This window comes from Eumetopias jubatus, unplaced genomic scaffold (assembly GCF_037043125.1).
Source record: "Eumetopias jubatus isolate StellerSeaLion01/CBP00866 unplaced genomic scaffold, mEumJub1_p1.0 scaffold_7, whole genome shotgun sequence".
In the NCBI taxonomy this organism is placed as follows: Eukaryota; Metazoa; Chordata; class Mammalia; order Carnivora; family Otariidae; genus Eumetopias; species Eumetopias jubatus.
The window spans coordinates 22,697,731-22,710,654 of NW_028274813.1; the positions used below are offsets into that span (position 1 = coordinate 22,697,731).

General features: G+C 39.2%; 1 protein-coding gene across 13 annotated transcripts in view; it reads right to left on the reverse strand.

Annotated features, from left to right (window-relative positions):
* Nucleotides 1-202: 202 nt before the first annotated feature.
* The window catches only part of NRXN3 (neurexin 3), a 1,474,839-nt gene continuing 1,462,117 nt past the window's right edge, over nt 203-12,924 (reverse strand). For 6 of the 13 annotated variants that reach the window (XM_028123468.2, XM_028123395.2, XM_028123540.2 and 3 more), the window contains one exon: nt 203-570. In XM_028123468.2, coding sequence (XP_027979269.1) covers nt 269-570 — 302 coding nt within the window. In that variant the 3' untranslated portion in view covers nt 203-268. Of the gene's footprint in view, nt 1,195-12,924 lie in introns of all 13 variants that reach the window. The other 7 variants (XM_088025019.1, XM_088025020.1, XM_088025017.1 and 4 more) reach the window with 2 other exon arrangements.

Consider the following 12,924-nt stretch of genomic DNA (forward strand, 5'->3'; position numbering starts at 1 on the left):
GTGTGTGCTTTATGATACAGCAGGGCAGAGAGAATGTTCTGTCTCCGAGCGATGACTGAATCAAAGCAGCCATGGCGGAACTTTACAGGTAGGTACATCTTTGTGTGTGTCCTTTTAAAAACGGTTTTCCCCACCATAGTCATGGTGCACCCCATCTTGTAGCAATAACTGTTCTGACTCCTGTGAAATCTCATTTGCCGAGTATTTATAGATTTACAGAGAAATAATTCTGTGTCCCAAATTCACGTGATTATTAGCGGCGTCGTTTTTACACATAATACTCCTTGTCCTTGTTTTTCTGCTTCTTGTGGCCGCTCTTGGCGCTCTGCTGCTTCTCCTTGATGAGCGTGCCGTTGCTCTGGGCCGAGTTGCTGATGTAGTTCCGCGTCTCGTCCACTTGGTAGGACCCCTCGTCCCTGTTCCTGTACTTGTACATGGCGTACAGGAGGATCAAGATGCAGAGGGCAGCGGCAGCCACAATGCCGACGACCATCCCTGTTGTACTGCTCGACTCCCGGATCACCTCTGAGGCCCCCGGAACCCGTCTGACTCCCGGCTCCGTGGGGTTTGCTGTGGGCACATTACGGAACATGGGGGAAGTAATTAGTGGGCTCTTCAGTTTGGTGCTGTCTAGCTCATAGGCAGTGGGCAACGGAAGCAAGACTATATCAGGCTGGGGTTTGAGATCACGGTTATTCATTTTGCCAGCTGGCAATTTGGGCACCATCCCAGACGAGGAGGAAGCTGTGAAGCGGATCAGCTCAGGGGACAAAGATGTGGTAGTAGTCCTACTAGTTTCGGAGACTTTGTTAGGTCTAAAGTCCTTGGATTCCCACTTGGGCGCATGTGCTTTGTAGCCACCTTCGAAGATTGAAGTGGAAAGACTCTTATCTGTTACCAAGGAGAAGGTGGTGTAAAAATCTTCATCATCAGTAGGGGGCAGGTTAGAGTCAAAGGTTTCCCCTGAGCCATACCCAGATATCACCAAGCCATCATCATCACAACCATCGCTGCCTTGGTCCGACAAGCAAGGTAACCCCGCCTCAGAGGTCATGGACAGGGAATCTTTGGTGGTCTCAATAATGGTGAGGAGGGGGCGAAAGGTAGGGGGGAGTGTAATGGAAGGTGCACGAGTAGCAATAGGAGGGGTAGCTAAAGGGTCTTCTATAAGAAGAGGGACAACTAATTCACCTCCTGGGATTGAAAAGAGAAAGAAAAACACAATTAGTATATTTGTAGATAGACACAATTCATAGGCATTCTCAGGGACTGTATTTCATCGGTCAGGCATCAGAAATAATAAAATGACCTGGGTCCGCACATGGATCCTTGGTTGTAGCCTAGCCATTCTAAACTGATTTAGAGCCCATTATATGCCTCTTGCCACCAAAATCTGAAACCCCCTAGCTTTTAAAGATACTCTCAAGTAATTATTTGGATAGATTTCAAGTAGGCTGTTTCCAGAATCTGCTTACAAAATAATGACCTTCCATGTTACTGTTGCAAAAACTGGCTATCAGAAGTGTGTGTGTGTGTGTGTGTGTGTGTGTGTGTGTGTGTGTGTGTGTGTGTGTATGCACTCATGCATGTGATTAACCTGTAAGCCCTAGCATTTCATTATTGCCTTCTTGGGTTTCTACTTACTTGCTCCCCCATGAGGATGAGCATGATATTCTCCACGTCACAGAGATCAAGATCAGTGAACATAAAAGATTGTCTTTAGTATTTTAAGCTACTGTCTTTTTATTTAACATTTATCAAGTTCAGTCTTCATTTACTATATGCTAAGTGAGGGGAGCGCAGGAGAGGTTAAAAATGTTCATCTAACAACCCCTTTTTAATTATGCTTTCCCAGAAATTCCCCTATTGAATGACAACTTGCCTTGCACTGATCTCATGTTTATGCGTTGCTTTTATGCTATATGTAATATATGCTGAGGTGGACACTAGATTTTAAAAATACTCAGACTAGATATCCTTGCCTTGTGGAAAACTTAGATTCAGAAATGTAGAAATAATAAAGTGAGTTTTTAAAATCAGCGATTCTTGGGGTGCCTGGCGGGGGCTCAGTCAGTTAAGTGAAGCGTCTGGTTTCAGCTCAGGTTATGATCTCAGGGTTCTGAGATTGAGCCCCCTGTTGGGCTCCCTGCTCAGCTCAGCAGGGAGTCCGCTTGTCCCTCTCCCTCCCCCTCTGCCCCTCTTTGTTCTCTCAAATAAATAAAATCTTAAAAAAATTAAAATCAGCGATTCTTATCTAGAGTGGGAAAAATAAATTGTTTTACCCACAGACCCTAGTTATTGCACATATTGCAACATGTGGACTAGGTCAGGAAAGAAAGTTCAGAGTAATTCAGTAAATCATAGTGCCTTGCAAATCATGGGTACCACAAATATTCTGTGGTGGATGTTACTCACCTAATTGTTGGGCCACGTTTATTACTCACGTACGTAAGCGAGATAATCGAGGTCTCTTCTGTGTCTCTTTACCATGTTATTTTTCAAACAGAGAAAGAATCTCCAGAAGTCACAGTTCATATCTCCTCACTAAATTTATTCCAAAAATATAATTCAGCTATTTTTTAAAAAAATCCTCCAGCGGGGACGGCATGATGTCTTCCAGTCCCAGTTAGTCAGACAGTTGAGTTGGGAATATATTATTTCTGAGCTGGGTCATTAAGCACTCAGCCAGGTATGATGTTCTTGTCTGTTCTGCCCTCCCCAGTAACTGCCCTGATGGGATGGTCAGTGTTGGAACATATATTATCAGATGTGACTCTCGCTGAGGTGCCCCTTATTGGTGACAAAGTCAGACATGTGACTCACTACTGCAGAGTTCTAGATGGACAAGCCTTTGCGCTTACATGGTCTTTCAGATTCTTCCTACAAAGACTGACTCACAAATGAGAACTCTCCTGCTCCGCTTTCCATACTTTGTCTTTTAGTTTCCTGTGCCTCCTTTGGAACTGCTGCATCTAAATCGCCCAGATTGCAGCTGGAGAGGAAGCCCGTTACATACCTTCAAAGCACCCGAGGGGAACCCTTTGTACCCTTGTCAGAAGCTTTACTCCAGAATTAGCCAGTAACATTGTGTTATGCAGAGAGAAATGCAGTTGGGGAGGGTGGCAATAAGGTACATAATGTATGTGTATCATTTGGAAGACAACCAGTCATCTCTGTCCTACCTGATAATGTTACCATGTGTAGAGAAATAAAACACGAACCTTTCTAAGAATTTCAAGATGATATTTTGGGCTATGTGCTAACCCCAAGCTTCTCTTCTAGTGCTCAAGAGTTTCAAACTGTTGAGCGAAACAATCTTTGCAGATTTGTCAAAGCTTCAGACTTGCTTTACTGGACCAGTGTGGCTTTTTTTTTTTTTTTTTTAACATTGTGAACATATAGAATTCCTATATCTTGCAACATATTTAATGCATAATTTATAACTGTTGCTAGTTTTTAGAAATGGGATTTGGAGCACAGTTCCCTAAAGGTAAGCCAGTCCTAAAACTAACCCTGGGTTTACTCTTCTCCTCATTCTTCTGGTGAGGGGGAGGGGATGGCAAGTGTTAATATTTAAGGTGACCCATGGAAAAAGGCAGTGTTTAAGGAAGAGAACAGTGATGAGAAGAGAGAAGAGAAGGCCCATGCAATGTGTTTGAAGGTTCCCTAGAGATTACTCAGGGATGATTTTACTTTCCTTCAGAGAACAAGTCAGGATTTTTTTTTTTTTTTTTTTTTTTTAACCCGTCTCACCTAGAATAAAGGTTTAGCTTGTGTGTTCTTTTCTGGCACAAATACTGAGAGTCATCTGTTCCTTAGGACCATGATGAAAATCTGCCCCTTGTATATTAAGCAGAGAGGAAACTGGGATAAAGGACAAGGAATAACCAATCTGCTAAAAGGCAAAAGCCTGGTACAGAACACTTAAATATAAAGGCAAATTGTTAAATAGGGTGCTGGTGTCCCTTTAAGTGAGATTAAGATCACTGCCTTCATGATTACAGAGTGGCATTCATTTGCAATTTTAGTGTACCATCTGTGACACCCAACTGGAGTCTTAAATTTGCCTCCTTCCCCGCCCCCTTTTTGCAATCCCAAAGCTTCTGCAGTTTCTTTGTTGTAAAAAGTCTACAAAATTCACAAACTGTTCACTCTGCAGTTGAGTTGCCTCCCCCCCACTTTCTTTTGCTATTCACTTCCCAATTCAATACCTTTTAACCTCACTTGGATTAAAAAAAAGAGTAGAAGCCATTTTCATAATGAAAAGAGTCCTAAAGCTTTCCAGTTTATAAAGAGCTTCTAAAAGGTTGGTGAGCCCCTAAGTGACATGATAAGAGCTTATTTCAAAACTAAAATGATGGGTATGCTATTTCAGAGTTTAAATAATCTGTCCAAATTACTAATCTTCAGTTTTCTTTGCCATTTTTGTTATTAATCCTGGCAGCAGTGATAAAAAAAAAATGATAAATGATGCCCCCTGTCAGAGAAAAGTGAGCCCCAATTCTGGTGGTAGGGTTCATCAATGAAAAGGGAGAAAAGCTTTCATAATCCACCCCCTTTCCTGGCATCTTAAGAAATTGAAGAATGTCTTCAGTTTAAAAGGAAGGTCAACTGGGCTGTGGGAATTGTTACAAATGGGAATTACAGTGAAAATGAGATGGAAAATTCTAGAGACCTGTAAATGTGCAAGGTGCCTGGGACAGGTGTGGGAGTTGGTGTGTATAATCAATTTTAATATCCAATTCCATCTCTAAGATTTAGGACGATTATAGTGTCCTGGGGAGTCCAAGGCATACATCCTTTGAGATGAGGAGATGAAGGACACATTTCTCCCATGATTAGATCCTTAAAAGAAATAACTTAGATTGTAGAAAGCTACTTAAGATTTTATGTTTGTTTTAATCCAAAGTGATTACGTCAGAAATGCTGGAGCAGCTGATACTTTTTTCAATGCCCAAAGACTATGGAGTCAGAGATCTACCAGATGTCTCTGCTTATAAAAGTATTCACAGAAATAACAAGCCTAAAATCCTAGGGGGTTACAGGGAGAAACCTTGCAGGCCATCCACACCCTAATTTCCTATTCCATCCCCAGAATTTTTCTTTGGCTTGGAATAAGAACTATATTCCTTAATGTTAGCATTTTAAATCAGGAATATATACCCCTTTTTGACAGGGTTGTGCTTTTCTTTAAACTAGAGAGATCACTAGGGATATAAAAGGTCTATTTTAGCCCTGAAGGCTGCCCTGCTTTTTTGCTTTATGAGTATATTTATAGATATATAATTCATGTGTCTAGGGCTGATAGCCAGCAAAAGGGGCTCTCTGCCATCGAAAAAGACAGTGTATTAAAAATTTAAAAGAACTCTTCTGAACTGTGAGAATGTTGCAGGTGATGGTGAATGTAATGGGTCATCTGAAAAAAACAAGAGCAGCACGAAATTTCAATGTGGCTCCAACCTTTGCCTCTCTGGAGATATTTGAGTCTAAGAAGTCACAAAAATACCAAAACAATGACACCAAAGAGCCAGACTGAGAGAGGACACTATGCTCCAGTTCCTTGAATTTCTTTTATGTCTATTTAGGTTCTTTACTTCACCTCTTATTTGCATTTTTTCTAATTCTCTGCTGAGAAAGTCATATAATACAGAAAAATCATCCTTTTCCCCGCTAAATTAGTTGTTGAATAACATTCATTTAGTTATTTGGTACCAAAGCAACATGTACATGTAGCACATAAATATCCTGAAGCTTGCAATTCCTCTCTACCTTCAGAAAAAAAATAGCCATGGACGAACATGGCAAGAACCTGGGCAGAAGGCTCCAGAAAAACTCAAGTGTCTCAAAGGGGCTTCACTTACATTTTAATAAGATAAGAATCTCTAAGTAGGATATTTTCCCCCTAGTTTGTCTGAAATGGATTTGATTCTGAAAGGCTACAGATGCTATTTTTCAACATATGCCCAGGTAAGATGAGACAAAGCCCCTGGATTTCATTCTATGTTGTAAAATAAGGAATGTCAAATGGAGTTTTTCATTTGCCTATTGATTAAGAGCTTTGCCTCTGGAGTCACTCATACTCAGGTTAGCAGCTCAGCTCTGTGGCTTACTAGCCATGAGTGTGGTGAAAGTTCTTAAACTCTCTGAAAAATGGAAGTAATAACACAGTCTATCTCAAACCGCCACTGTGAATAATAATAAAGCATGTTAATGTTAATTATAATGCATATTAAGTATTTAGCACAGAACCCACTGTTACTTCAAAATGCTAGTTACTAGTATTATTTCTACTAACATTTTGGGCCTGTAAACACTGAAACCATTGATTACATTCTTCTGATGATTTTTTTTTTTTAACATAGTAGCCTCATGCTAAGGTACAAGTATAATAATATAGGATCTAGATTATTGAGGCTATTTTAAATGCAGACTTGGAAGAATGATTTATAAGAATTCAAAGAGCTTATATTTAAAAAAAATGATTAACCTTTTATTAAGTTGACCTACTTATAGCTTCCTCAACAAAAATAAATTCTATTAGACAAAATAACACCCCATTTAGGAAGTTCTTAGTTTTAAACCCAAAATACCCAGCACATGAAACAATATAAAATCATATGAACTAAGAGAAAGCCCATTCATTAAAGCTGCTGGGTTGGAAAACTATCTGTTAACCACCATACAGTCTGATAGTTCTATAATAGTTTCTGATATACCTGAAATTAAAGTGAAACAAGTAACCTCTTTATTTAAAAATTGTATAGCACTTCTTAATGATCTTATGTTCCCAAAGTGCGTAAGGCAACATTAACCCAAATACCTTTAAGGTCAAGGGATATTCTCACCCCTAAGGTCACACAAAATGGCAGTACCTACCTACCTGAAAGGTTTCCTAAATAAAACTTTAGATGTGAAAATCATCATGTTTCTTCTTGGTAGAATCCTTTTAAAGTTTACCTGATTAAATCCAGGAGAGAAATAGCAACTATTAATAAAAAGGGAAAAGGGGAGGGGGGGGGCAGAGAGAGATTGAGAGAAAGAGAAGCAGGGAGGGAGGGAGAGAGACTGAGAGAGAGGCAGGGAGGGATGGAGAAGGAGGAAGAGGGAGAAGGTGAGAGGTAGGGAGGCAGGGAAGGAGGGAAAGGAAGAGAGAGGCGGGGGGGGGGGGGGAAGAGAGGGAGGGAGGGAGGGAGGGAGAGAGAGGTCAGGGGGGAGATAACTGAGTACCTTCTATGTATGTGTGTGTGCTTTCGCCAGTAAGTTCTATACATTCAAAGGCATCATTACAGGACAATACTCTATAAACACCTGGGATTCTCGACGCCTTTATTCTCAAGAGAACTGATTCTGTATTCTGCAGTGATGGTGGTGGCATAATCCTGGATAACCAAACTTTACCATAGTCACTTGAGAGTATCTTAATGTCCCTTTGCTGAAGGAAAATACAATAAAGGACTGATTTCCCTAAATGCTTTCTAAGGAATTAAATGAGGATGTATTACCACTGATAATACTTGGAGTTAACTCATTTTCTTCTGGGGGTCCAGGCCTCCCATAGGCTGTAACCAATTTAATATCCCACTGTAAAGCCTACCATTACTTTCAAGGCTTTAAGGTTGGTTCAGGCAAAGAGGCTAGGCTTTCTTTGGATGGTAAGAACTCACCCACCCCCTTCTACCAACAGTAGAGTTCACATTGATCGTTAGAAGCAATTCACAGAACATAACAGTGAAAATTAAGCAGAGAGACACAAACGAAATAAAATATTTAGTACTGTCTTCAAATCATATAGAAAATAAGACCAACATCAGGGCCAAAGTAAGCCAGAGGAAAGGATAGCAAATAACATCGACAAGGCATTCACAGTATAATGACAGGAAAAATAAAAAGTAAAAGCAAATAAAAAATAGAGGCTGTTTTTGGAAAACAAAAAAAGAAATCATTTCCATAAAATAACTCAAGTGAGAAAAGCATACCGTATTAATTTATAGTCAACTTACATCAACAAATTGCCCGCATGTTTTTTGGCATGAAAGAAAAATTCACAAAAGAAAGTTGTGTAAGAATGCTCTTGGACAAATAGAATTGCCACATTCTTGTAACTTGCTTTTTTGTTGTCATTTCTTAAAAAACTTTTGAGCAAAATGTCTAATTTTTCAAATATAATAATTTACAACAGAGGATGATACAGGGAGGCAACAACACATACATCCACACCACATAACATGAAAAGAAAAAAAAATCTGCACTTTAACAAAGTTTTACTTTGAGGGGCTTGGGAGGGCATCGATTTTGAATTTGAAATAATTCCGATTGCGAGGATTTAAAAAATTAAAAAAAAACCTGTTTACTTTTATAATTTGCCTTTTAAAAAATCTATGAATCTGGAGGGTTTTGAATGAACTTCTGCACTGATATAGGTTCTCAGATATATATTTTTAAATATTTTTGTCTTTTTGACAAGTTTTAGATTTCTTTAAGGGGATGGATGACAGCACATAAATTTGAACAATGCTAAAGAAAGGGGGTATGGGAAGGAAAGATGCAGAGGGGAGGGTCGTATTTATGAGTGTACTACACAAGAGATGAAGATGATGGGGGTGAATGTGTAAGTGAGTCGCCATGTCCATGTAAGGGCGGCACGGAGTGATCTAGCTGCATTAGAGCTTCTGGCTGTAAGGAAGGGATGGGCAATATACAAAAACAAATGAGCCTACACATGCCCATCTACAGAAATAAAGAACAGAACTCTAACACAATCTCACACACCCTAAGCTGCAACTTCTTCAACATGCAATTACTCCAAAAATCATTACAGTTTCATTAAAGAGTTTCAAATAAAAACAGTTAAACTTTTTTCCTACTAAAAGTAGTCAAAATACATAAAATAATACTAATAATAATGATCAAAAGATTAAAAGCAAAAACAAGGAGACTAGATTTATGCATTCAAGTTGAACAACTTCACCGGCAGCCACACAGCCCCATCTAGAGTTAGGGGAGGGGGTTAGAGACTTGCAGAGGTGATGGAAAGGCAAGCCTGTATAGGGAGCCCACTTGCTCGGTTACTAATCACTTCCCTAGAAAGAAATGGTTCTGTCTGATGACGTCATCCATCTTCCCCCTGTCACCCATGGTGCATGGGATTCCCAAAGAGAAGGTGCTAATTCGAGAGATGTGGATGTGGAGATTCTGCAGCTGAAGTTGTTCCACATTTAAAGAGGGAGTGGGGAAAAATTGCAGAAAACAATTCATAACTTTTTTCTCATAATTTTGGATAAAGCCAAGTTAAAGATCTAGCAATTAAAAGAAACATATTGATATATATATATATATAGATAGATATAGATAGATACAATACAAAAAGTACTTAATTCCCAAACGAAAAGGGAGAAAAGAACCAAAAAAAAAGTTTTAAAGAAAAAAGTATTCCACACACTTTCAGAGATGAACAACCAGATGCACACGCTGAGGAGGCACAGACAGAGCAATCAGGGGACACTTTTTTTGTTTCTTTTTGTTTTCTGGCTTATTGATTCCCCTTTGGTGATAGCCAAAATTAAAAACAAATTTTGCATTTTCTTTAAAAATTTGCATTTTCTTAAATTTTTTTGGTTTTGCTTCTCTAAAAAAAATAAAAAGGGCGTGCAGTCTGGATGTACGTCATAAGTAGACATTTGAAAGAGAAGAAAGTGGCTAAGACTGACAAATGGGTAATCTTCTATTATCCTTTAACTGTAGGAATGGTAATCAAATTAATACATGCTTAAAGTAAGTTGCATTTAGGGAAAAGAGAAAACCAGAACGGCAAGCTAGGGTTGGGGAGAGGTCAGCAAGACAAAACTGATTTGGGAGTGAGAGGAAGGTACTGGACTTAGTTTCGTGCCTTTCCAGTAGGGGCAAAGGGCTTCCCAAGGCTTCCTGCCGATGACAACGGGGAAACGATGTGCACATGTATATGCATGTTGAGGGCTGAAGTAGAGCCTACAGTAGAGCCTACGGTGGCAGGAACTGAGGTAAACATATATATGAGTTCGTGGGTTCTGCTCTAGAAAACTGATCCCATGTTCATTCACAGACTTAGAAGGCATATTTTGTAAGTCATTGAGAGGTTATAATTGCATTGTTCCTTATGAGTTTTCTGGGGTTTTGCCAAATTGACAGGGTACCATAAGTGACAATAGGTGTCCATAAAATAAGCCTGATAAATGGAATAGCATATAGATTGATAGGGATATATATTAGTAACAGGGGCAAATCCCCTCTCGACTCCAAAGAACACAGTGGCACAGTGTCAGTTTCTGTAAAGTACAGGGTAGTCAGGAAATGAGCATGGTTTATTCCCAGTACACCGGGGGAAACTATACCAGTCTTCTAGACATCATGTGGGCAACAAATGTTCCATCCAATCTATATCGAGAAAAACGGACAAGAGAAGGAGAGGAGGACAGCGAGTGGGAAGGGGAGAAGGGGGAGTGTATGAGTGTGTGTGTGCGTGTGTGTGTTTTGTGGGTTTTTTTGGGTTTTTTTTGGAAATGGCCTCAGCCTCTACTGGAAGAGATTTCAGGAGTTATATTCAATATTATATCCTTGTGGGAACATTAATGTCCAACCAAGGACTTGGAAACCCAGGTAGGCAAAGCACAAAGGTAAGACACTTGAGAGCACCTGGTTCTGACACAATCCTAGTCACTCCTAAGAACTTTTCTGGATGACTTTGACACAAAGGAATAAATTGTGAGGATGAGTCAGACTTTGGCCCCCTCTGAGACGCCCCTTTTATTATTTTATTTTAAAATAATTATAGTAATGTGTCCCCATGGGTCAGTCCGTACCAAGATTTTTAGTCTCTGGTTTAATAATGTTAATCATTATTGTAGGAACTTCACAAAGGGCAGCTGGGAGGTTTTAGAAGGAGGTAAAAAATCCCAATCATATAGGAAAAGAAAAACCCTTGTTGCCTCTGATTTTTTTGAATAATTATACTTTTAACATTGAATTGTATGGCATGAGAAGACCCTGTAAATACTCATATGGCCTCACAAGGGATCAAATGACTTCTACAGAATGAAGTTAGTTTTGATAATACTCAAATGGGCTGTGTTTTGTTTCATAGGCAATTTTTTAAAGTAGGAAACATAACGGGCCTAAGTATGAAACTTAAAGAATAAGATACTTCCAGTATACACATACTCCTGGATAATAAGAAGTGTTAAGAGGTGTTTTGAGGAGACCCAACAATTTGGGTCTCCTAGTTTTTTACTGAGTAATTTACCTATTTCAAAATAGCCTGTTTTAAAACTCATACAAGTATGACACATCATTTACATTCTGGAAATCACTGGTTGAAACAAACATAGCAAAATTTATGGTTGTCACTTTGCAAATAAAATATGTATTTTTTAAACCCATGGAAGCCACAGTTTTAATGAAGCCGACACAGACTAAATATAGTGCATAGACATTTTTATGTCAGCCATCAGTTACCTACACAAACTTGTTTGATTTCTAATGTAAGATACAGAGTAATATTGCTAGTAGTTCATAATCATGTCCCAGCTTTATTTTAATCTTTCATCAGCTATCTGTGTTAGGTTTTATTATCAGTAACTACACAGTTCTCTACCTATGCCTCTACTTGGTGGGTGTTCAGAATGATTTAGAATTATGCCTGCCATCGAGAAAAAATAATACAATAATTTGACCTGAAACAGCATATCTTGATGCAACCATTTTTTTTTTAATCCCACTATGTCCAGATAACCTGTCTCAATGTAAAGTCAAACTTTTAAAAAACATCAAATGCAGTAAGATGGAATTACACTGGTCAGAATTCATCTTGAGGAGTGTGCTTGTTTCAAAGACAAGTAAGTTTCTAAACTGCTTGGAGTTGTGCTTGACACACTCCAAAGACATACTGAAGTAATTCAAGCTGCAGACTAGCCTCTTTGGGAGAGTGGATCCTACTTGCGAAGGGACATCGTTTTCAGTGTGTACAGGTGAGGTCCAAGAGGAAGGCCTGAATGAATTACTTTGTATAACCACAAATATTTTAAATTTCTGAGGAAAAATAGTGGAGAGAGGAAGGAAGGGGAAGCCTTCGTGGGACTCTGACTGCAATTCCAGGGAAAGAGTTAAACCATTCCAAGTTGGGTGGGCTGAGAGAGAAGTCTGGAGAACAAATACCTACTGAGGATTTTCAAGGCTTCTGAGTTAGACTTATGAGGTCAATCTCCTCATCTGTCCCTCCTATGCCAGATACAAAAACATTTCGCTAATTGCTATTCTATGTGTCCATGGGAAGAAGGGAGGGATTCTTCTGGGAGAACCAATGGTTCAGTTCTGAATCATGGTTTGGCCAAGAATAAAAATGGAGGCTCTAAGAATGGCTATGGAATCCAGGAATGTGGGAATGGCTGTCATCCGGATTACAAAATGATCCCTGCATATACTATGACTTCCCACAAGCTCTTCCTCAGACATAAGTAATGCTTAGAGAAGGGGTGAATAAACCTGCTTCATACATGGTATTTGTTTCTAAATAAAAAGTTTAATATTTTCTTTTTAATGGTGAAAAAAATGCCCCAAGTAAGAAGTTCATGTACTATCCATTCCCAAACTGAGTTTCTACACATCATTATAGTAGATAGGGGGAGAGACAGATAAAGTAAGCTTCCAAGATGGACAAGAGTCCAGGATACCATCAAGCCCAATATTCAGAACTGTATTTCTGTATTAATGATTTGCTTGCCCAGTTTAGAGTAATTTTTCTTACTTAAGTGGATAAGAATAGATACAACATTACAATGGGTAGCATTACATTTTAAAACTGGTAAGATAGCACATTCATTGTGGAAGGACCCTAAATTAATGACTTATTTCCCTATATTCACGTGATCCTTAACTTGTGCCGTAATTCAGTCC